Source organism: Pyxicephalus adspersus, chromosome 9 (assembly GCF_032062135.1).
Source record: "Pyxicephalus adspersus chromosome 9, UCB_Pads_2.0, whole genome shotgun sequence".
NCBI lineage: Eukaryota > Metazoa > Chordata > Amphibia > Anura > Pyxicephalidae > Pyxicephalus > Pyxicephalus adspersus.
The window spans coordinates 34,305,144-34,329,664 of record NC_092866.1 but is presented as its reverse complement, the minus strand read 5'-3'; the positions used below and the strand labels follow the sequence as shown (position 1 = coordinate 34,329,664).

At 39.4% G+C, this 24,521-nt stretch overlaps 1 protein-coding gene across 7 annotated transcripts in view; it reads left to right on the top strand.

Moving 5' to 3' along the window:
- CDC42BPG (CDC42 binding protein kinase gamma) overlaps nt 1–24,521 on the top strand; it is a 135,972-nt gene that overhangs the window by 15,129 nt on the left and 96,322 nt on the right. For all 7 annotated transcript variants that reach the window (XR_011922103.1, XR_011922104.1, XM_072421345.1 and 4 more), the window contains exons 2-3: nt 9,372–9,463; nt 15,348–15,431. Coding sequence is in view for 5 of the 7 variants with exons in the window: in XM_072421345.1 (XP_072277446.1) it covers nt 9,372–9,463; nt 15,348–15,431 (176 nt within the window). In the remaining 2 variants the exon portion in view is untranslated. The remainder of the gene's footprint in view (nt 1–9,371; nt 9,464–15,347; nt 15,432–24,521) is intronic.

Sequence of the window (24,521 nt, the reverse complement as noted above, 5' to 3'; positions counted from 1 at the left end):
AAAAAAAAAAAAAAAAAAAAAAAAAAGACCCCTAAATCGAGATCTTTGCTCATTTCCTGAATTGTCTGCTGGAAGGGAAGTAAAAGAGAAATCTTTGTATGTATAAATGGCCAGCACACTAATTTTCAGTCCGAAAATTTACTGGAGTTCATATAAAACAGAACAATGCAAATGTGAGGTTTGCGTGGTTACAGTAAACATTTACCTAACTAACCTTTCTGTTTGTTCCATGGAGCGAAAACCCAGGCATCCAATAAGTAATATTGTATTAGGGGCCCTGTTAACAAAGTGGGACTCTGCCCCCTTAGTCTACTGTTCATTTTTATTGGCACATTTTGTCATGGACCTCAGACTTTTTCCCATATTTTCAGTGAAATATTACATTAAAATTATTTTTAGTGTACCAAACACAATATAATCCATTTGTTTGTGAAAGAAAAAAGATATTACCTAATATGCTGGCATTAAAATTACATGCATCTATGAAACAATAGTAAATGATTACCAGAACTGCCTTTTTTGTTTTTTTTTAACTTGCAGTCATCTGTGAGTAATGACCCTAAAATTATTCATATCCCATCTAATGTGTTGTAATTTGCCTTTTTTAATTGAATTCTATTTTTTTTAATGCTTTACATGTCCCTTATCTGATAACTTTGTGCAGGCGACAGACAGCCCATACAAATAATCAAGTGGCTCTTATGTCTGCAGTTATTGCTATTGCAAACAGGTGTACACTTGCCCCAAAGGTAATGGGTATTCACACTTTATATCTGTTAAGGTACTTTTGAATTCCAGAACGTTGGTTGAGGTTTTAAATAAATGAGAAACTGTCAGTGATATTTTTAAAACGTTGCTCCCAAACTTCAGTTTTACTTTATAGTGGAACATTTTTTTTGTTTTTTGTTTTCTTTTAATTTTTTTTCTTGCCCTTTCCACTTTCACACTGTCCCCAACCTTCACCTTGATCTATAGTTAGGTCTATAAATATTTGAACAGAGACAACTTTTTTCTAATTTTCGTTCTGTACATTACCACAATTAATTTAAATGAAACAACTCGAATGCTGTTGAACTGCAGACTTTTAGCTTTAATTCAGTGGGTTGAACAAAAGGATTGCATAAAAATGTGAGGAACTAAAGTCTTTTATAACACAATCACTTCATTTTAGGGGCTCAAAAGTAATTGGATGCTGGAAGCTGAAAATAAAATGTTCATTTTTAATACTTGGTTGAAAATCCTTTGCTGGCAATGACAGCCTGTAGTCTTGAACTCATGGACATCACCAGATGCTGGGTTTCCTCCTTTTTAATGCTCTGCCAGGCCTTTACTGCAGTAGCTTTCAGTTGCTGTTTGTTTGTGGGCCTTTCTGTCCAAAGTTTAGTCTTCAACAAGAGAAATGCATGCTCAATTGGGTTCAGATAAGGTGACTGACTTGGCCATTCAAGAATATTGCACTTCTTTGCTTTAATAAACTCCTGGGTTGCTTGGGCTGTATGTTTTGGGTCATTGTCCCATCTGTATTATGAAACGCCTCCCAATCAATTTGACTGCATTTAGCTGGATTTGAGCAGACAGTATGTCTCCGAACACCTCAGAATTCATTCGGCTGCTTCTGTCCTGTGTCACATCGATAAAAACTAGTGTCCCAGTGCCACTGGCAGCCATGCGCACCCAAGCCATCACACTGCCTCGACAATGTTTTACAGATGATGTTGTATGCTTTGGATCATGAGCTGTTCGACGCCTTCTCCATACTTTTTTCTTCCCATCATTCTGGTACAGGTTGATCTTGGTTTCATCTGTCCAAAGAATGTTTTTCCAGAACTGTGCTGGCTTTTTTAGATGTTTTTTTGAGCAAAGTCCAATCTAGCCTTTCTATTCTTGAGGCTTATGAAGGGCTTGCACCTTGCAGTGCACCCTCTGTTTTTACTTTCATGCATGTCTTTCATGCATGTTGGTTGTTGTGAAGGGGTTTCTCTTCACCATGGAAATGATTCTGCGATCATCCACCACTGTTGTTTTCAGTGGACGTCCAGGTCTTTTGGCGTTGCTGAGTTCGCTAGTGCTTTCTTTCTTGCTCATGATGTACCAAACTGTAGATTTTGCCACTCCTAATATTGTAGCAATTTCTCGGACAGTTTTTTTTTTTTTGTTTTTGCAGCTTAAGGATGGCTTGTTTCTTTTTGTTTTTGCAGCTTAAGGATGGCTTGTTTCACTTGCATGGAGAGCACCTTTGACCGCATGTTGTCTGTTCACAGCAAAATCTTCTACATACAAGCACCCTCCCTCAAATCAACTCTAGGCCTTTTATCTGCGTAATTGATAATTACATAACAAAGGAATTTCCCACACCAGCCCATGAAATAGCTTTTGAGTCCCTAAAGTGATTGTGTTAAAAAAAAAAAAAAAAAAAAAGCTTTAGTTCCTTACATTTTTGTGCAATCTTTTTGTTCAACCCACTGAATTAAATCTGAAAGTCTTGTGGCAATGTACAGAACCAAAATTAGAAAAAAGTTGTCTCTGTCCAAATATTTAAATACCTACCGTATTTTTCAGACCATAAGACTCACCCAGGTTTAAAAGGAGGAAAACAAGAAAAAAAAATATTCTGAACCAAACTGTATAAAGAAATTTTTAATAAAATATAGCATAATAATATTGAACGAGAGAGAGTTTGCACAGGTATTGCACTACAAGACTATAGTGACAGGAAAGCTACAGATCACCTGTCATAGGAGAATGACTACTGCACAAGTAAAAAAACTGCTAACCAACACTGCTCACCTCACACTGCCCTCCCCCTGCTCTCTCTGCCTCCTTCCTCACTTCCCACTGTTAACATGGAGCCTTTTCACACAGAAACACATGCCCAGCATCCCTATAGACGTGAGCTGCTGATAAACACAGGGAGGGGAAGGCAGGGCTTTGCGATCGATAGGATAAGGAAGGGGTAGATGGCTTTGTTTTTTTGTAGTCCGGGCAGGGAAGGCTGCAGGAGGAGGGGGCCATGCTGCAGCCAGAATGCCAGGCTAAATGGAACTGCAGCCGCCTGCAGGGGCCCCCGTTGGAAGCGCGGAAAGTTATTCGGGCCATAAGATGCACCCCCCCATTTTCCCCACACTTGCGTGCGTCTTATGGTCTGAAAAATATGATAACTGTAGCTCCAGAAGGCTTCCTCAGCCAGAATGAGACTCTATTGTTCTCTCTTTTTCTAGTAACCCCAAGCTGTTCTTTATACATGTAAGATTTGATCATGCAAGGTGATTCTGTAAAAATTGATGTCCTACCCTCCAGAAGTATCAATTTTGTTTTTGTAACAAAAGTTTGAACAAAAACTGGTTTGTTAATTCTCGGAGTTCCACTTTTTTTTTTTCCAAATAATTTTTATTGTAAAAAAACATCAAGGTTCATACAAAAAATAAAACAATTGTACAGTATGGGTCAAAGTTATACAACCAAAAATACATGTAAAATGCAATCATAAAACCATAAACAGGATCGTGTGTATTCAAATAGAACCTGAATATTTTCCTTTTTTGTAAAACAAAGGAAGGGTATATAAAAAGAAGGGAAAGAAAAAGGATGGAGGAGGTGGGGGGTGGGGGGGATGACAAGTCCTATTGGTTACATAAATCTACTCACATTCAATACATTAACCACCAAAAGTACCAACGTATACCATTTAGGTAGCAGAGGCATGTAGCGAAGTGGGCTGAGGGGGCTGCAGCAGCCCATTATTTTCCATTGATGTAGATAAATATATCCAGTGGTACCAAGTCTGGGCAAATTTGTCTGCTCTCTTGGAATCAGTGGATATCATATCTTCCATATGATAGATATCAGTTACCCTTCTCAACCAGTGACTTACAGTTGGGGGAGAGGTGCTCTTCCAGTAAGCAGGTATACACGATTTAGCAGCGTTCAATAGAGGTCCCAAAAGGAAATTCTTGTACACCTTGCGCAAGAAACATGAAGAAGCGCCAAAGCTGGTTTGGCTTTGATATCAACATCCGTAAGTTTAAGGATAATTTCAGCCACTGAGTTCCAATAAAATTGCAATTTGGGGCACTCCCAAAAAATATGCAGCAGCGTGCCCTGAGCTATACCACCTCACCAGCAAATGCCGTCCGTATGTGGAAAGAGCTTTGCAAGCCGATCAGGTATCCTGTACCAGCGGGTAGTTAGTCTCCTGATATTTATTACATATAGATGCCTTATGACAAAAGTGCAGCATCATGTCTTTTTGTTTGTCTGAGAAGCGCATATTTAGTTCAGCCCCCCACTTATACACAAATGGGGGGGATTCAGGGGCATCTATTGTAAGCAACGTCTGGTATGCATATGAAAGTGTGCCCCTCTGGAAGCGTTTGGAAATACACCAAGACTCAATAGGCAATAAGGACCCCAACACCCAGAGTTCCACTTTTGAGCTCTGTGCTATCCCTCTCCAACTCCCCCTTAAAAAGCTCCCCCCCCCCCCAACAAGGTACAGCCCAGCCCATGATGAGAGGAAGATATACCAGCAATAGTGATGATTCATTCATTCCTCTCCTCCCCCTCAAAGGCACCAAACCTGACCCCCTCTAGCTATAAAATATTTGATTCCCATAATTTTCTGCATCAGTGCCAATAGTCACCAGAAAAAAAAAAAGGATTCATCTCCCTAGTAGGATTAGGAACTAAAAAAAAATAGATCGACAGATATTCCCAACTCTATCTAAAACTTTAAAAAGAAAGTTTGGTTATTAATTGTGTTAATGTTAATAAAAGTGTAATGTAAATATGAAACAAGCTAGTTCCAAAGGTTGCCAAAATTCATCAAATGATTAAATTTAATGTTATATAGGTTGAAGCAAAGATTGGTTATTTCCATTGGTGTGAGTAGAGCCATATAGTGTATTTGTTGTTGACCTGACTATGCAAAATACAAGTAATGAATTTGCAAGAAACTCTGTTTATGTAATGGTTGTGGTCTGAAACTAGCACTTTGTGTAGATAATTTTAGAGGCTTTTAATATGGCACATTAAAGGACTGTGATTAATACCAATTTTGTTCGAATCACTACAGGATATTCCTCCCTTTTTCAGTGTGCCAAGTTTTCCACTACAAGTACTTATCATGTCCTAATAACAAATGTATGGATTATTTCCTGATATATATCCTTTGCCATATTGTATAGGCTACCTTGTATCAAAAACCGTACTGACCCTGTGATATTTGGCACCAAGATGTACTATATTTTGCCATCTCTTCTCATCCAGAGTCATTAGACCACCCTTTTTTATGATTGAGTATTATAGTGGAACAAAACCTTGGAATACTTACCTGTCCTCGTTCCGTTGGAGGGTTCTGCTAACTTGTTCTTTTGACCATGTTGATTAGGCTAGCTGGGATGACCTAACTACTGAGCAAAGGCGCAGGAATTTATTTAGTGCTGGCAACTGCAGGGGAAACTGGGATGTACCAGGTATCCTGCCAACCAACGCTGAGCTGTTTAGCAAATTTCATAGCACAAGCAAGTGATCAGGTAGGTAATAATGCTTATTGCAGAATGGACGCCTTTCCCTTTTTGCAACGAAGACCTGTCTGATGATACATATTTAAAATGGAAGTTTATTATCAACTTTAATTCATAGGTGTCTATTGAAGGTGTTCAGCGGTGGACAAAGGGTCATCTTGGGGTTTCCAACCTGACTAGTCTGTGGCTATTTAAGAAGCTTTTAATTCACTTCGTTTCCTGACATTTAGCACTCCTAGCTTTAGGTTTTTCAGCAATTTATTCCGCAATTGCTCTTCTGTGGGACTGGAGCAGGCCAGACCTTCACCCCCCCCCCCCCCCCAACTTGCAGCAGTAAAACTTTGGGCACTCATGACCTTGTTAATGCTTAACCAATTTTATTTCCTTACTACTTTGCATATGTACTAACCACTGCATCCTCTGACCCAGTCCTTTAGCCATCACAGTGTGGTCCTTGTCATTCCTGGTTCCAACACCTCACATTCAAAGAATTGATGAGATTGGCCTCACCGATCAATGGTGATTTGGCCTATCAATTTGTTATAATATATATCGGCCTTTTTCAACCAGGGTCTACTAACTCTGGTTAAATGTATTTAAAAGGGGGGTTCTCTTAGTTTTAATATTTATTGCAAGGGTTCCTTTAATTTAAAAAAAAAAAACTGTTGAAAGGATGTACCTTATATTAAAACTGTTCACTGTGTGTATAATTTTAACGTTTGTGTTTATTACCTCTGCAATAACAATAATGTATATTTGGTTATTGCCAACGTCATTTCTTATTCTGTTTGAATATACTACAAACATAGAATGGGGTCATGTGATAGAAAAACTTTCCATAAGTTTGCATATGTAGCCATACTTTGATAGGACAAAGTCAGAACTTATGTCAGACAATTTTGCTTTTATGTGCATCATCCCCCTTTTTTAATGGACTACTATATTATGTCAGAAAATGTAGTCAAATAGCTTATCAGTGGGTTTTCGATGTTTAGAAATAAAGGTTCTCTGCGTTATCACAGTCTGTATTATTGAATAATTATTAAAGGTTGCTTGGGATTGGATACATGTTCTGCGTCACCAAACAATGTGTTTGCTATAATTTTTTTTTTTTACACTGCTATTTTTAGATTGTTTGCTTAGTTTCATGGAACTTTATCAGACAATAGCATATTGTACCTGAATGATAAAGATTGCATGGGGTTAGGAACCTCTCCCGCATTACTAATCTAAGTCAGGGCTTTTTTTTTAATAATATATTTTTAATTTTTTTTAATTATCCTTGGTCTTTTTGAAATACTGCTTTGGGACTGTGTATATGTGTCTCTGTATATCTCAAGCAAAAGAAAAAAGAAATGTATTTATTGCTTTAGATGTTTTAAAATGGAAAGATTAGAGTTGGAAACCACACTTACAGGGTCAGTGGGACTAAGAAATGTAAAACTTCTGTTTATAAAGTTTGTTTTTGTTGTTTTCCCTCTAATCCTTTAGTAATTCAACAGCATTATATCAGCTACACATTCATGCATTGTAGTAAGACACATTGTAATTAAACAGAATTCATTCTTATTGGCTGCTGTGATGAAGTCCACATAATAAACACCCTCATAAGCTTTTTATTAAATATATATATATATATATATATATATATATATATATATATATATATATATATATATATAATAGCTGATTCTGAAAGTGCATCTAGTTTTCTTTTATCAGGTCAGGCTTTTTCTCCACCACTTATACTAATGTGATTAATGTAGTGTGGATTTGTATAGGCCACTCATTTACACACAAGATAGTGTAGTCAGAGGTTGTGCGCTGTTCTATATAGTGAATAAGCAAATATTTTTTTTTTTTTTCTACTTACACACATTTACTTTTTTTCAGATCATGTCTGGCTATGCTGTTTCGTCGTTGTAAGTGCATTAACAACCCTGATTATTTTGGTTATATCTGTGGCAGTTTCACTATTCCCAGTCAAAGGTCGAGCATCAGCACATTTGTAGAGCAAGCCTGTTTGGCATATTTCAAAGTTAAACTTGGTGATTAGGATAAGTCTTGGGCCACTCATGAGGTGTGCAAACAGTGTGTCGAGGGTTTACGGATGTGGACAAAGGGAACACGTGATAAGATGCCATTTGGTATACTTATGGCATGGCGAGAGGTGATCATTTTAGTGACTGATACTTTTGTAAAGTGAAAACTTGAAAATATAACAAGAAAAATAAATGTAATATAGAGTATCCTAGTCTACCATCAGCTATACGCCCAGTGGCTCATTCAGATGAAATCCCAGTGCCGGTTTTCGTTACATTACCCTCTCTTGAAGAACATGATTATGGTGATGAACTAGGTGAGAACAATGATGAAAGTTGGAAATTGAAGAGAACTCTGTTCGTAAGGGATTTGATCAGCAGGAGTTGAGTGATTTGGGACTATCGAAGAAGGCTTTAGAACTCCTAGCATCAACTTGCATAACTAAAAGGCGACTTTCCATCGATGGCTCAAAATGGAGCTTAAAGTGTGTACTCTTTCATTACAATGGCAATATATTTGGGTCAGTCCCCATTCACTTTCTCTTTATGACGAATATGCAGATATAAAGAGAGTCATTGAGTTGTTGCAATATTACCAACACTATTGGGTTATCTATGTTGACCTAAAATGGTATGCTTCCTTCTTGATCTGCAACGTGGATTCACCAAGTATCCCTGTTATCTGTGCATGTGGGACAGAGATCATGAGAGGCATTGGGTGGAAAGGAATTGGCCTCCAAGATTTGCCCTAAAAACCGGGTGATCCAAACATTCTACATGAATCACTTGTTGATAGAAATAATATATTTCCACCTCTGCACATGAAACTGGGTCTGAAGAAACAGTTCGGTAAGGCTTTGCCAACTGAAGGAGACGGTTTCAAGTACCTAATTGTGGCATTTCCTAGCCTGTCATTGAAAAAGTACAGGCCGGTGTGTGTGATAGTCCACCGATTTGGCAGCTCATCAAAGATGAACATTAGGACAATGTCAAAAAGAATGCTTGGTTATCATTCAAAGCCATTGTAAGGACTTTCTTGGAAACATATGAGCAAATAAACACACAGAAATTGTCCAGAAACTCTTGGAAAGCTACAAAATGCGTGGTTGCAATATGAGCATCAAGGTGCCATTTCTGCATGGCCACCTTTCTACCTTTCCGGAAAACCTTGGTTCAGTCAGTGATGAGCAAGGTGAACGATTCCACCAAGATTTGTAGGTCATGGAAGAATGGTATCAGGGTAGATGGGACTGTACATATGATGGTTGACTCTTGTTTGAGCATCCGGCGGGATTGTCCTAACACTGTGAACACTCCAGGAAAAGCTATAAGTGTACATTTTTACCTTAACCGCTTACACAATTAATCTTCAAATGTTTTACTGTAAAAAAAAAGTCAGAGTAACAAATCCTTTGTATGAACAGAAGAAATTTAAATAAACCGTTATTTCATTATTTTTTCATTGTATGTAAAACTTGTATGTTTTTTGACAAAAATGGAGGGTACCCTGTATCGTAAAAACTGGATGTGATGTAAAAAAACTGGGGTCATTTCTAGATTCACCATCCAAAAATTAGTAAAAAGCAAGTGTAAGATCTAACTCAACAAACATTTTTGTACCTGTGCATAGCCTGAATTGGAGTAGGAGAGTGTTATTTATTCTGTGGATGGCACTGTAAGGTGGAACCCTCTTGGTGTTGATAAATGGATAATACTGGAGAAATGTTTAAAAACGGCATGGATGATACTGGAGAATTTAAAAAACTTATTTGCAGAAAATTAACTGATTTCTCTTTTCTCTCATCAGCTGAACCATTTGCCTCAAAAGTCAAGCAGATGCGGCTTAAAAGAGAAGATTTTGAGATTCTAAAAGTAATTGGAAGAGGGGCATTTGGAGAGGTAAGTTTGCTTTTTCATAGCATTGTCCCAGTGAAAGATGTGAAAGCAGTAGTGCTGATAGTAATCCTAACATGTTTATTTTTTTTTTTTTTATTATTGAAAGATTTTACCAAATTACAGAAATAAAAGGAAAAAGGTTTAAAACAATAAAGTGCAAGAACATAACAGAGTATTTATAACAAGCTTGGGATCGTATTGCTGAAGAAACCGTAGCATATCAATCTTTTATTACCATCACTGTGAAAAATGTGCTCAAATAATCACTGTGTATAATATGTGGTATGTTACAATAGCAAACACTCAACACATCATGTACCACAAATCAATAGCAAGTGACCCACGAAGAGAAAAAAAAAAAAAACAACAAGAAGGCGGAAGGATAGGTGTGCGTGTGTGTGGGGGTAAAAATGTGACATAGGACATAAAAAGTGCAAAAAGTCATTCAGGCAACTGGGCGTAAAAACGGTCCCATGTTTCCGAAGTGTTTTCAAATTTGACCACAGTATTCGGATCAAGCAGTGAGATACTCCATCATAAGTCCTATCCCTTGAATTTGTGTATGCAAGTCTGCTATGGAAGGGGCCCGAGTAGTTTTCCATTTGGAAGGGATTAGTGTAAGCGCTGCAACCGAATATGAGAAGCCAGTTTACCAGGTATATTTTGGCAATAGGGAAAAGGGTTGACCTAGAAGGTGGGGGAGAGGATCCAGAGAGATCTGGAGTACATCTGAAAGTAACCTTTTCACTTGAGACCAATACTCCTGAATTATGGGACAAAACCAAAAATTTGCTCCAGGGTGCCCCGGGAGACCCCACAACGCCAGCAAGTGGGGTCAGTCCCAGGAGATAATCGATGGAGCACCTCTGGGGTGTGGTACCACCTGAGAAAAATTTTGTACAAATTTTCTTTATACAGCATACATATAGAGCTTTTATTTGTGCCGCTTCCCAGATCTCCAACCATTCATCTGAAACCAATGTGGGGCCCAGCACTTCCTCCCACTTGCACATGTATTTGAACTTGCCTGAGGCGTCTCAAACTGAGTTGTGTAGAAGACAATATATGGAAGAGACAACACCTCTGGAGTATGGGCCCTCCGCACAAATCCCCTCAAAAGGGGGTCATGTTTAGAAACCTGGCCGAGGGATGAAGGGACTGGACAAAATGGCTGATTTGTAAATATGCATAGAAGGATGTACGTTGGGAACTCAACCTTCTCGCAGAGGTAAGTAACTGCTCTACAGGGTGCGGCAGATGTCTAATTTGGAACAAACCCCTATCCCCCCAGGGGTCTGGCATCACCCCTTGTAAACTGTTGGGGATTTGTGGGGTGTGGATGACCGATGTCGGTCTCAAGGGTTCCGTCGAGACCATACCTGTGTCTGCAACTCTGCCGAACATTCCTTGTGAACACCATGGGGGCGAGTAGGTCTTTATCTGCCAATAGCAAGGACGAGCTCCAAAGCATACCATTGGGGTGTATGGGCGCTATCCAGCCCTCCTCAATTTCCCTACATACATTGAAGGGGTAAGGTGAAGTCCAAAGTGGTAAATATTATAAGTGGGCCGCCAAATATTATTTGTGCAGGTCCGGGGCTTCCATACAGCCCAGTACTCTGGGTGTACACACCACATTCCTGGCTAATCTGTGCCTTTTATGTGCCCAGATGAACTTTAAAAAAGCTGTCTGCATAGTCTTTATCGCCTGGGGCAGCACCCGGACTGCTAGGGTCTCAAACAAATAAGGTAATTTAGACAGTAGCATCATTTTTAGTGACGCTATCTGACCTAGCAGAGACAGTGGGTGGTTGGTCCATTTACTTTATAGAGACTGCAACTCTCTGAATAATGGTGGGAAATTATGGGAGTATAGATGAGCATTAATAGAAGTAATCTGATCTAAGTATTTCAGTGAGAGGTCCTTCCACATAAAAGAATGGGAGCTCTGTAAGGCCAAAAGTTGAAAAAAGTTGTAACCCGACACCACACCATAAGTATGCAATTCCCTCCAAAAGTTCAGGAGAAGTAACCGGCTGAGTTAAGGTTAAAAGAACCTCATCTGTGTATAATGACACTTTATAGGACTTTCACCTAATCTGGACACCCCGAATATCAGGGTTAGCCCTAATAGAAATTGCTAATTAATACAAAGGGCAAGAATTAGGGGGGACAGGAGGCATGCCTGTCTTGTACCATTCTTTATAGAAAATGTTGCAGATGACGCATGGGGTAGCTAAACCAAGGCTGAGGGGAATTTGTACGGTGACTCAACTGCCTTAACAAAGGGGGCCCCGCAAAACCCATTTTATTCAAGGTAGAAAACATAGGCAGCCAACTAAGGCGGTCAAATGCCTTTTCGACATCAAGGCTGAGCACTAAAGAGGATATTTTCCCCTTGTTTATAATATCTATAATATCAACCACCCTCCTTGTGTTATCACTAGCATGAAAGAAGGATATAAAGCCAGTCTGGTCACCATAGATGGGAGAGGGGAGGAATTTTGACAACAGCATAGCCAGGATTTTTGTGAAGATCTTCAGATCGGAATTAAAAAGCGCTATGGGCCTGAAATTGGTGCATTCCATTGGGTCCTTCCCAGTCTTAGGTACCACTAAAATATGAGAGTCCAGCATGGATGGGGGAATCCGTTCACCACTCAAAGTCATTATATAAAAACAGAAGGTGTCAAAAGATCTGGCAGGAGAGTTTTATAATAAAAAATATGGAAAGCCATCTGGACCCGGAGCTTTCGCAGATGGCAGCTGCCGAATAGTTTTAAAAATTTCCTCCTCCGTAATGGGGCTATTAAGTAGCTCCAAATGTTCTGACTTAAGTTTAGGGAAGTCCATTCCCTACAAATAAGAATCTTTTTTTGGCTGCAAGTTCCTCCCAAGGGAATTTTGGGTTTGGTGAACAGATTTGTAGAGATTAGTATAGTAAGCCTCAAAGTGTGAGGCAGTATGGGAGGGGTCATTTCTCACTACCCCAATCTCATTCTTCACAGCCATTGGATAAGAGCCAACGTGCATGTCTCTCAATTTACAGGCAAGCAAAGTGTCACCTTTATAATAGTATAGTTGACGGGTTCTTTGCATCATCCAACTAACTTTCCGTAGTTCTAGAGCCCTTATCTAGAACAGAGGGTGGTTAACTCATATAGGAGACCCAAAGTTGGCTTTCGAGCATACTTTGCCTCTGCAGTACGTAAAGCGTGCACATTAATGGAGTGTTGTAAGTTGGAGTCCCACATAGGGCCGGAACTTAGGGATGTACAAAGCCCCTGAAAGACCGCCTTATGGGCCTCCCAAAATGTGAATTCATGTGTCACTAAGCCCATGTTTTCCTGAAAATGTTGTACACCCTGAGCAGGAGCTGATTTGGTATCTTAATTTTTAAGCAAGAAATCATTCATCCTCCAATGGCAGACTCTAACCGTTGTGGGGGAAAGAGTAACATCTATTGTGAGCGGGGCGTGATCTGACCAGGTAATAGGGTGGATCTCTAAAGACACACTGTTCTGTAGCAACGGAAGGTTAGTAAAAATATAATCGATTCGGGAGTGGGTGCAGTGAGGAGGGGAATAAAAAGAAAACTGCCTCCCCGTGAGATGGTGATTTGGCCAATTATCATAAAGTTGGTGTCTAAAAACTCAAGATTGTTGTACCACCTGTGGAGAAGGAGAGGCAGTGTGTATAGTAAGTCTATTTTGCGTAGGGGAGAACGTCAAATTAAAATCTCCACCAAAAATTAAAAAGGTGTGGTCAAACTTCTCGAAATGTGATAATGTTTTGGAGAGGAACTGATTTTGTCCTGTATTTGGGTCACTGTTTTACATACTCGGGCATTGGTGCCCCAGGCCGGACCCAGAACAAAGCAAGACAAGTCACAGTCCACAAACAAAACAAAAGCAGGAAGGGATCCAAGGAGTACAGGAGGGAAGTAGATCCAAAAGGAATCCAGACAAGAACTAACCAGCAAATTGCAAGTCCCCTAACAGCGACCAAGGAGGGTCTGACACCTGTCGGTCCCTGCCAACCCCTCAGGGTTTCCAGGGAACAATATCTACTGACGGGTGAACACAGAGGTGCAGAGAGCCCAAGGGGGCATGAGAGAGACCAAGTAACTGTAAACAAGTCATTACAGGAGTGGATAGCACCGACCACTGGCAGTGTCCCAGTGCCAGGGTGAACCCGTCGGCCTGCCAAACCAAAGCCGTGCTCAGCACCAGGCCCCCCCCCGGGGCCACTATAGGAACCGAGCATCCAACATAGAGTAACATTTAGGGCAAGGGCAACATATTAGCATTCAGTTCAGCAACATACGTGCAAATAACAAAAACAATACTCAAGTCTGCAGAAGGCCAAGACATCCTCCGGGTGACGAAGCGTGGAAGTTTTCCCATCTCTGCGAGCTGAACAGCTAAAAGGAAAGCCCCATCTGTACAGGAAACAATTGTCCTTCAGCACAGGCAAAAGCTGTTGCAAGAGGCAGTGCTGTTGCAATGTATGCCACGACAGATCCTGAAAAAGCTGAAGGGGTGCACCATCAAATTCAAGGTTACGCATATTTTTGGCAGTGGACATAATCTCACCCTTCAGGTCAGCATCCTCCAAGTGCCATAAAACATCACAGGGCCTGGACGTAGTGCCAGGTTGTCTGAAGGCTCTGACGATCTTAATCTCCCGAGAAGAACGCCCCAGAACTCCACTAAAAAAAATGCCTGTAGAACCAACTTCAAATCTGCATCCTGAGTGGCTTCAGGCAGGCCTCTGACTCTAATAATATTTCTGTGGCTCTTATTGTCCAGGTCCTCACACAAGCGATAAGGATCCCTAAATTTTTGGGAACTTTCAAGAGATTTGTGAGAGCTTCAATATCACCCTTGGCTTGCTAAACATTATCATTCAATTCATCCACTCTGCCCGCCAGGGCCTGCAAATCGGCACGTAAGGCTCCAATTTCTGAACGACAAGTCGCCTGAACTTCAACCACCAAATTTTGAAAATCTGCCTAAGTGGGTAAAAGCTGCATATATTGTTGCCAAGGGAGATGGGGAAGTATCACCCAGAGAAAAGGGTCCCTTGGCATGCTCTCTGGAAGAAGGAAGAGTCCCCAAAGTCAAAGTAGCAGATTCCCCCTCCACTGTGACGCTAGGAGCTTCTGATGATCCTTTCAGAAAGGAGATCAATTTAGCATAGAGAAGAGGGCCTGGAATGGGAGTCCAGCAGGGTCCCTGGGATGGGGTGCTCTGAGCTGGGAAGGTTACTCCTTGCCTAAAAGCTTCTGGGGTCCGCTCATCTAGTGGAGTGGGTTGCAGTTCTGGGGACCGTGTGAGGCTTATTTGAGGAGAGGCAGCAGGGTAGAGGACCCCGTTCTCTGCCATCCCACTGCCACATGTGAGGAGAGGGAGCTGCCACTATCTTGGAAGCCAGCGAGGGACCCAGTGAGCGATCCAGAATAAAATCCCATATGAATGGCTGATCTGGAAAATGCTGGGGTAGGGGGAAGCTTTCCCACCCGTGCTTTGCATGCCTTGCCCATGGATGATGCAGTAGAAGCCCGGGATGCAACGGATAGTAGCATAGAAATAGATAGAAACATCCAAAAACACAGGTAGTTAAACAAAAAAGAAATTGCAAGTGTTACTATAATGTTGATGAATCATGTGACAAATGAAAAGGTAAAGGTTTATTTTGCACATCCGTACTGTCTGTTTTTGTTATCTTAATAACACGAGGTCTAATTGTTTAAAATCTGTGGCATGTTGTCGAAGAAAGAACAAGGCAGGTTTAATATGCATACTTTTATTTTTCTCTGTTGGCTTCTGAGGCTTGTTTGTATACTAGTGCCATTATCATTAACCCTTTGATTTCTGCCTATCAGGTAGCTGTGGTGAAAATGAAAGGCAATGGGAAGATCTTTGCCATGAAAATTCTACACAAATGGGAGATGCTAAAACGAGCTGAGGTACTATTTTATCTTCTAGAAATGTTAAGAAGGATATTAGGAGCAACACATGAAGAACTGCACATACAGGATAGGGTTTTGAAAAGAACAAGCTTGACAGTTGTTGGGACCCTCCATGTTCTGTAAAAACCCAAGATCATCATAAACTTTGTAATCCAGACAAAGTACTGATGACTAAGCACATCTAAACTGGACTTTTTTTTGTGATACTGTCCTTTATCCATTCCACAGTTTTCATAATTTATGCAGACTGTAGCACTACTGCTTTTATATATACACTAACTGAATACCCGACGTTGCCCGGGTATTAATTGCAATCTTATACAGGAAAAGGAATCAAATAAAGCTATAGTGGTAAATCAAAGAAATGTTTTTTTACAGGTTTTAAAAGTATAAGAACAATATACAATTAAATTAAAATACAATAAAATATACTAAATTTAATGGCATATGTTCCAGTCCTGTTTTGAAATGTTTTAATAAGAACGTTGTGCTCATGAAACATCCTTTGTAACTTTAAGACAATCTGAAATGTTGTTCCTGAGATGTAGGTGCACCTCTGGTCAGTTTCTATTTGTTTGTTTTCAATAAAATATAGTTGTAGAAATTTTGGTGGTTGATCTGGTAGCGGAAGTAACAATCCTGCTTTATGGTAAATTTGCCCTTGCACCGTGAATGTGGATGGAAATCCAGGCTGTTGAACAACTGATGTGGTGCCGAATGTCATTTGGAAACATATGTTGTATTTTCTGATGTTATTTGGAAAATACTTTGACACTGAGGTGTTTGCTGATGTGTAATTCCAAAGTTTTTGTTGTGTTTCCAGTTGGCAGAGTTTGATTTTTCTCTTTTTTGCAGCAAATACCAGGAGATTTAAACTTCTTGGCTTGACAGTAACTACAAACACTTGTATGCTGTGCGTAGTCTTTGTGTGGATCATGGTGAAATCCTTCCAATCCTAAGCTAAAATGTTGTTGTGCAGTCCGTGACCGTCTGGCTCTTTCTCTCATTTTGTGTACTCAGGTCTCATGCTGTTGTACTGTCTCTGAAGCTCTAGATGTAGTAGGTCTTTCTATCATTGCTAGTGTACTCGGGTCTTACACTGTTGTACTTTCTCTAAAGCTCTAGATGTAGTAGCTCTTTCTCTCATTTCCTGTACTCGGAACTCACGCTGTTGTATTCTCTCTGAAGCTCTAGATGTAGTAGCTCTCTCGCACAGCATGGCAAGTCATCTCTTCCTGTCCTCGGGATTTTCTTGGCTACGGTGTTTCATTTTCTTTTTGCCTTTGATTGCACTCAAAAAGTATGTAAGCAAAAGGCACACTGTCATTGAGCAATACATACGCACATACAAATCAAATATACCGCTGACATATACCACAGCGCTGTACAAAGATCAGCGGTGCACTCACATGAGTCTGAATAATATGTCTAGCAAATTTGGTTGAAATGTCTCAATGCTTTTCTTAGTGATCACTAGTGTTGGTCAAACAGTTGGTCGAGTGTTCAATTCGGCAGCTATTTGATTGAATGGCCCGACATTTTTTGGGTGATCGAATGCCGAATTCGAACACCATTAAAGTCCATGATGGGGGGCATTTGGGTTTTTTTGGGACCGTGTAGAACTGCAAAAGCAATCGGGAGTGAAGCTGACAGCTCCGCTCCCCTGATTGCTCTTGCAACCCTAGCGTAACTGTAGTATGTTAGAGATTCTCTATCCAAGAACACATACGGAACAGCAGTTAATCTGCATTCACAGCTAATTGGAAGCACTCACGTGCCTCCTCCAATCAGTTGTGGCTGCAAAGTTCCCACAGTCACTAGCCCGGTGACTGTGGGAACTTTGCAGCCACAACTGACGAACTGCAGATTAAAAGCACTCTTGTGCCTCCTATCAGCTGTGACTTCAAGTTCCCACGCTCCCCGGGCTGTACTTATCAGTGATCAATGATAAGTACAGCCTGGTGACTGTGGAAACTGAATTCAGATGAACTCTCAATGGAGAAACTATTTAGAGGTTTTTTTTTTTTTTTTTTTTTTTTTTAAACACGAATTCGCAAAGTCGAATTCTGTGTTTTTCGGGTCGGGTCTGCCTGAATTCGAACCGCCATTTTTGCGTTGAATATAGGGACAACCCGAATTTGAACACCAACACTAGTGATCAGCAAATATAGCTCTGACATATAGCACAATGCTGTAGAAAGATGACTGGTGCACTCACACAAGTGTCAGTCATATGTATGGCAAGTTAAAATGTCTCCATGCGTTTTCGAATGATGGTGGAACATACATACTTACATATAAAAGCACAGCTAAAGCAGGATATGGGACCCCAGGTTAATATTTACACCAGTGGCACATTGAATAGGCAGAAAGAATACACTGGGAACACATTTTTTGTTGAGTGAAACTTACACTTGTTTTTTTACTAATTTTTGGGTGGTGAATCCAGAAATGACCCCAGTATTTTGCTATCACATCCAGTTTTTATGATACAGGGTACCCTTCATTTTTGTCAAAACAACATACAAATTTTACATTTAATAAAATAACTTGAATGTACTTTTTATTGAAATTTCTTTTGTTCATACAAAGGATTTATTGTTACTGTGACTTTTGAAAATTATTCGGGTAAGCTGTTAAGGTAAAAATTTACGCTTATAGATTTTCCTGGAGTGTTCAGTGTTAGGACAATCTCGCTGGATGCTCCAACATTAGTCAGCCATCATATGTACTTCCCACCTACCCTGATACCTTCCTTCGATGACCTTCAAATCTTGGTGGAATCGTTCATCTTGCTCATCAATGACTGCACCAAGGTTTTCCGGGAAGTTGGAAAGATGGCTATGCAGAAAATACACCTTGATGCTCATATTGCAACCACGCATCTTGTAGCTCTCCAAGAGTTTCTGGACAATTTCTGTGTAATTGTTTGCTTTCCTTGACTGGCTTTGAATGATAACCAAGCATTCTTTTCGATTTCTGACATTGTCCTGATGAAATGTTCATCTTTGATGAGTTGCTGAATCTGTGGACCATCAAACACACCAGCCTTTATTTTTTCAAATGACAGGCTAGGAAATGCCAAAATAAGGTACTTGAAACAGTCTCCTTAAGTTGGCAAAGCTTTACCGAAGTGCTTCACCAGTTTCATGTGCAGAGGTGGGAAATTAATCTTTCTATTAACCCAATGCCTCTCACAAGCTCTGCTGTCCCACATGGGACACTTGGGATACACAGGGATACTTGGTGTATCCGCGTTGCTGACAAGAAGGAAGATTACCATTTTAAGGTCAACACAGATGACCCAATTTTGTTGGTGATATTGCAACAACTCAATGACTCTCTTTATGACTGCATATTCTTCACAAAGAGAAACTGAATGGGGACTGACCCAAATATATTGCCATTGTGAAGGAGGACACACTTTAAGCTCCGCTTTGAGCTATCGATAAAATATCACCACTCAGTTGAGTTATAGATTGGATTTCCAAAATCCTCCATTAAACCAGGTTTATGGTTTAATGTTATGGCAATACACAAAGCTACTGTTAGTTCTAATGTACTGCAGAAATGCAATTTCCCTGGTTCAAAAGTACAATACCTTCTTTCCTTTTTCAAGTAAGTTTTTCTCACACAGTCGTGATGCTAGGAGTCCTGAAGCCTTCTTTGATAGTCCCAAATCACGTGCCAAATCGCTCAACTCATGCTGATCAAATCCCTTACGAACAGAGTCCTCTTCAGTTTCAAACTCTTCATCATTGTTGTCACCTAGTTCATTACCATAATCATGTTCTTCAAGAGAGGGTAGTGTAACGAAAACTGGCACTGGGATTTCATCTGAATGAGCCTCTGTCGTATAGCCGATGGTAGGCTAGAATACTCTTACATTTATTTTTCTTGTTATATCCTGAGGTTTTCACTATACAAACGCATTGGTCACTGAAATGATCTCCTGGCTCTCGCCAAACCATAGGTATCCCAAATGGCATCCTATTACATGTTCCCTTTGTCCACATCCGTAAACCCTTGACACACTGTTTGCACACCTTATGAGGGGCCCAAGTCTTAACTTGATCACCAAATTTAACTTTGAAATGTGGAAAATAGGCTTCATCTACAAATGTGCTGATGCTCGCCCTTTGACTGGGAATGGTGAAACTGCCACAGATATAACAAAAGTAATAAGGGTTGTTTAGGCACTTATGACGGGAAACAGCAGAGCCAGACATGATCTGAAAGAAAGGAAATAAATGTGTAAATAGAAAAATACATTTTGCCTATTCACTACGTAGAGCAACTCGCAACCTCTGACTACACTGTCTTGCGTGTAAGTGAATAGCCTATACAAATCCACGCTACAGTAATCACATTAATATAAGTGGTAGAGAAAAAACCTGACGTGATGGAAGAAAACTTACTGTACTTTCAGAATCGGCATATCTTTTTTTTTTTATTTTAATTAACCTTAAAAATTGAAGTCAACAAAAAATGTGTTCAAAATTGTTCTCCAATGAGATCTTTGCTAATCTTCCTTTTAGGTTACATAGTAGGTTAGGTTAAAAAAAAGACATCAGTCCATCAAGTTTAACCACTAGGGAAATAAACATATCCCAGATATAAAACCATAAAAGACATAGTTGGTCTAGAGGCAGGCAAAAAAAAACCCTTGTACAATTTTTGCTTCAACAGGGGAAAAAAATTCCTTCCCGATTCCATGAGGCAATGAGATGTTCCCTGGATCAACAGTCACTGTTATTTTGTACTTTAAAGCCTTAATACCGGTATATTCTGTGCTTCTAGAAAAGCATCCAGCTTTTTCCTAAAGCAATCTATAGTAGTTGCTGAAACTACTTCCTGAGGGAGCCGATTCCACATTTTCACAGATCTTAGTGAAGAATCCCTTCCTTATCCCGAGCTTAAACTTCTTTTCCTCCAGACGCAAAGAGTGCCCTCTTGTTCTTTGCAATGATCTCAAAGTGACTAATGGGGAGGAGAGTTCTCTATATGGACTGTTTATACAGGGTGATCATATCCCCTCCTTAAACGTCTCTTCTCAAGCGGGGATAGATTCAATTCAGCTAATCTCTCCTCATAGCTCAGCTCCTCCATTCCTTTTATTAATTTAGTTGCCCTTCTCTGCACTCTCTCCAATTCATAAATGTCCTTTTTGTGAACTGGTGCCCAAAACTGGACTGCATATTCCAGATGTGGTCTGACCAATGCTTTGTACAGGGGCAGGGTAATGTCTCCACCTCTGCAGTCTATTCCTCTTTTAATACAATAAAGTACTTTGCTAGCTTTAGATATTGCAGGTTGGCATTGCATGCTGTTGTTAAGCCTATGATCTACCAGAACCCCCAGATCCTTTTCCATTTCTGACTCCCCCAAATGTATTCCCCCTAGACAGTATGAAGCATGCATGTTGTTGGCTCCCAAGTGCAAAATTTAACATTTCTTTCTAACAATGCATCTGTAATTTCATTTGACACTTGGCTGCCCAATCAAACAGTACATCCAGGTCTTCTTGTAGACTATAGACATCCTGTATGGACATAATTCCATTACATAGTTTAGTGTCATCTGTAAACGCAGAAATGGTACTTTTTAATCCCAAATTATATCATTTATATAGATGTTAAACAGTAAAGGTCCCAACACTGAACCCTGGGGTACACCACTAATAACCCTAGACCATTCAGAGTATGAATTAATAATTACAAGTCTCTGGATGCGATCTTTAAGCCAGTACTCTATCCATTTACATATTGACTTTTCCAAACGTATCGACTTGCATATTAACCATCTGTGGGGTACAGTGTCAAATGCTTTAGCAAAGTACATTATATCAACTGCTATTCCACTGTCTACCTGTTTACCTACTTCCTCATAAAAAGCGAGTAAAGTTGTTTGACAACTTCTGTCTTTCTTGAAGCCATGCTGACTATCACTTATAATATTATTTTCTAGCATAAACTCCTCTATGTAGTTCTTGATCAAACTCTCTTAAGACCTTTCCAACTATGGACGTTAAACTAACGGGTCTGTAGTTACCTGACTTTGCTCCCTTTTTGAAGATAGGAACCACATTTGCCTTACGCCAATCCATCGATACCTTGCCAGTGACTGAAATGTCTCTAAAAATTAGAAATAATGGTTTTGAAATAACAAAGCTTAGCTCTTTGAGGACACGTGGATGTAATCCATCAATTCTGAGCTATTGTGACTCATTTAAGGCAGTGACATTGCTATTATAAATTTGGACTTGAGCTCTGCCATTTTCCTTTGTGTACACAGAGCTAAAAAAAGTGTTTAGTAAATCTGCCTTGTCTTTATTTCCAGTTACCAACCCAACGACATCTTTTAAGGAGCCTACATGCTCAGATCTGATCTTTTTGCTATTAATATATTAGAAAAAAATTTGGTGTTTGCTTTACACTTTATTTACCTTTCCTTTGCAATCTGTCTTTTATTTTGAAGTTTTGCACATTTTATCTCCTTTTTACATCTTTTGTTATATTCTTTAAAGGTTTCAAATGATGAAGGTGATCCTTCATTTTTATATTTTTGGAATGCCCTTTTCTTGTTCCCTAAGGGTTTTTTAACATCAGCTGTGAGCCACATAGGTTTTAATTTTAGCCTCCTAAACTTATTACCCATTGGAATATATATTTCAGTTTGCTTTTGTAGAACAGAATTGAAACATTCCCATTTCTGTTCTGTGTTCTTTGAGGACAATATTGTCTCCCAGTCTAAGTCACAGAGAAAATTTGCTCTCTTAAAATTAAATGTTTTTATCTTTCCTGTTTTTGCTTCCTGTTTACAGCTTACATTAAATGAAATCATATTATGGTCACTGCTACCCAGATTCTCTTTTTTTTTGCACATTTGTTATATGCTCCGCATTGTTAGAAAGAACTAGGTCCAGCAGAGTATAATTTCTAGTTGGGGCTTCTATAAACTGTACCATAAAAATATCTTGTATTAAATTCACAAATTTCCTCCCTTTTGCTGTTCCTGTAGTGCCATTACTCCAGTCAATGTAGTCAAGGTAGTTGAAATCTCCCACGAATAAAACACTTCCATTTTTTGCTGCTTTTTCTATCTGTGCTATGAGTTGATTTCCTATTTCTTCACTAGCACTGGGGGGCCTATAGCAGACTCCAATAATTAATTGTGTTATTCAAACCCACATTCAACTCCACCCATAATGCCTCAACCTCATTGCTTGTTCCATCCGCAATTTCTTTTTTCTTCTCACATAGACAGACACCACCACCCTTTCTTTTGTCTTTACAAAAGAGAGTATACCCATTAATATTGACAGCCCAGTCATGCGAATAACAAAGCCAGGATTCAGCAATACTAACTAGGTACATTGTTATAACAATTCTTTTTATGGTAGGGTTATTCTTGTGATGCATACAAGTTAAAACTTAATTATCATAACTTTTGCCTGATTTGTTGCATGTAGTTGACAGCATCGGACATTTTGTACTACATTTGCAGTCAATCTCTGGTTGTGTTCAATGTGACTGTGGAGTTCTTATTGTTGAATGCACATATAAATATATCAAGCACTCCTTTTTTTCTTTTCTTTTTTTTTGTTCCCTTCTTTAGCAAGGTTTATTTTTTTCTAAATGGCAAACCAATCATTCGTAGCTGCGAATAAATCCTTTGAAATGAAATGGGAAAAGGGAGGATGACAGCTTGTTGAAAAGACACTTCTATAGATTATATGCTTATTTATGAGTCAGCACAAGCCAAATTAGAACAGGAAAGCATGGTTTTAGAAGTTATTTTATAAACGGTTTATTGGTTGCCAGCTCTAAAGCCAAGGCCATGTATACCACAAAGAAACCTGTGTTGTGTCCATGCAGATCTTTTAAAAAATCTTAGACAAAAGGGCATACTTTGTAACCCTTTAAACCTGTAACAAACTAAAAAAAGCAAGGAATAAATCATTAACACATTTTAATGCTTGGCCAATACACATTAGATGACCCAAGTGTTATCAAAAGTAAATTAATGGGGAGAAAAAAAGTAATAATTTGTGAGTTTAGTGGCACTGAACTAGTGCTGGTACCATGTATTTTAGATCTCGTCAATGTCAGGGGGAATTCCTCGAAATAATTAAAAAATTGTGTCTAAGTAGGGCCTTCATTCCAGAAGGGGCAGGTGATACCTGATTGTCCTGAAAAACCTGCAAGTTTTTTTAAATACATTTATCGGTGGTTTGCAGTCTGAAGGGACTACAAGTACTTTGGACTTTGGGAGATGCAGTGCTTACCTTTTATTCCCCTCAGTTTATGTCAAACTGGAATGCCAAGATGTGTCACTAGTCCTATTCGCTGACATGTCTGGGATGCCTTCCAGAGATCACACATGTACAGACAGGCATCTCAGCTCATCTTTTACCATTCCAGTGACTCAGGAACCCCTGTTCTTTTTGTACTGTATATTTCTGGTCTAGTGAAGAAGCATTTTTGATAACACAAATTTCTGTGCAGTGAGATATGTAGCAGTTAGTAAATGTCTTTCACAATGAAATACAACTACTGCAAATGGGGTGTGTGTTAACCTAAAAAAAAATTGACAATGTAATATGTTTGCTTTTAGCTGCCACAATTAGCCCTTTCATAACTACTACCAACGTTTAAATTACTATTTTGATGGCTCCAGATGAATTTTAAACACATGATCTGGCGCCCACAACGGAGTGTCAATGTGAAAATTCACAGAGGTGTCTGTGTGTTCCTCTGGGTGCTCTATTTTTCCACTCCCATTTTCTGAAAACATGGGCTATTTGTGTGAACTTATATGTATACTCCATAGTTGTGAACTTAAATTCATAGTTGTTAGGGGCTGCAAATTAACTACAGTGACAGCTATGAGGTGATTTTTAGCAGTTGATGTTATTATGAGTCTTCTACTCATCCGTAACCTTATTTTATCATGTTAATAGAAAAATGTCGTCTGATCGTTTTCTTATCACTGTAATGGTGTCCCAAAATCTTAAAATCCCCTTGGTCATGAAAAAAGATGATTTGTAAATAAAAAAAAAATATTATGAATACAACTTTCCCTGCA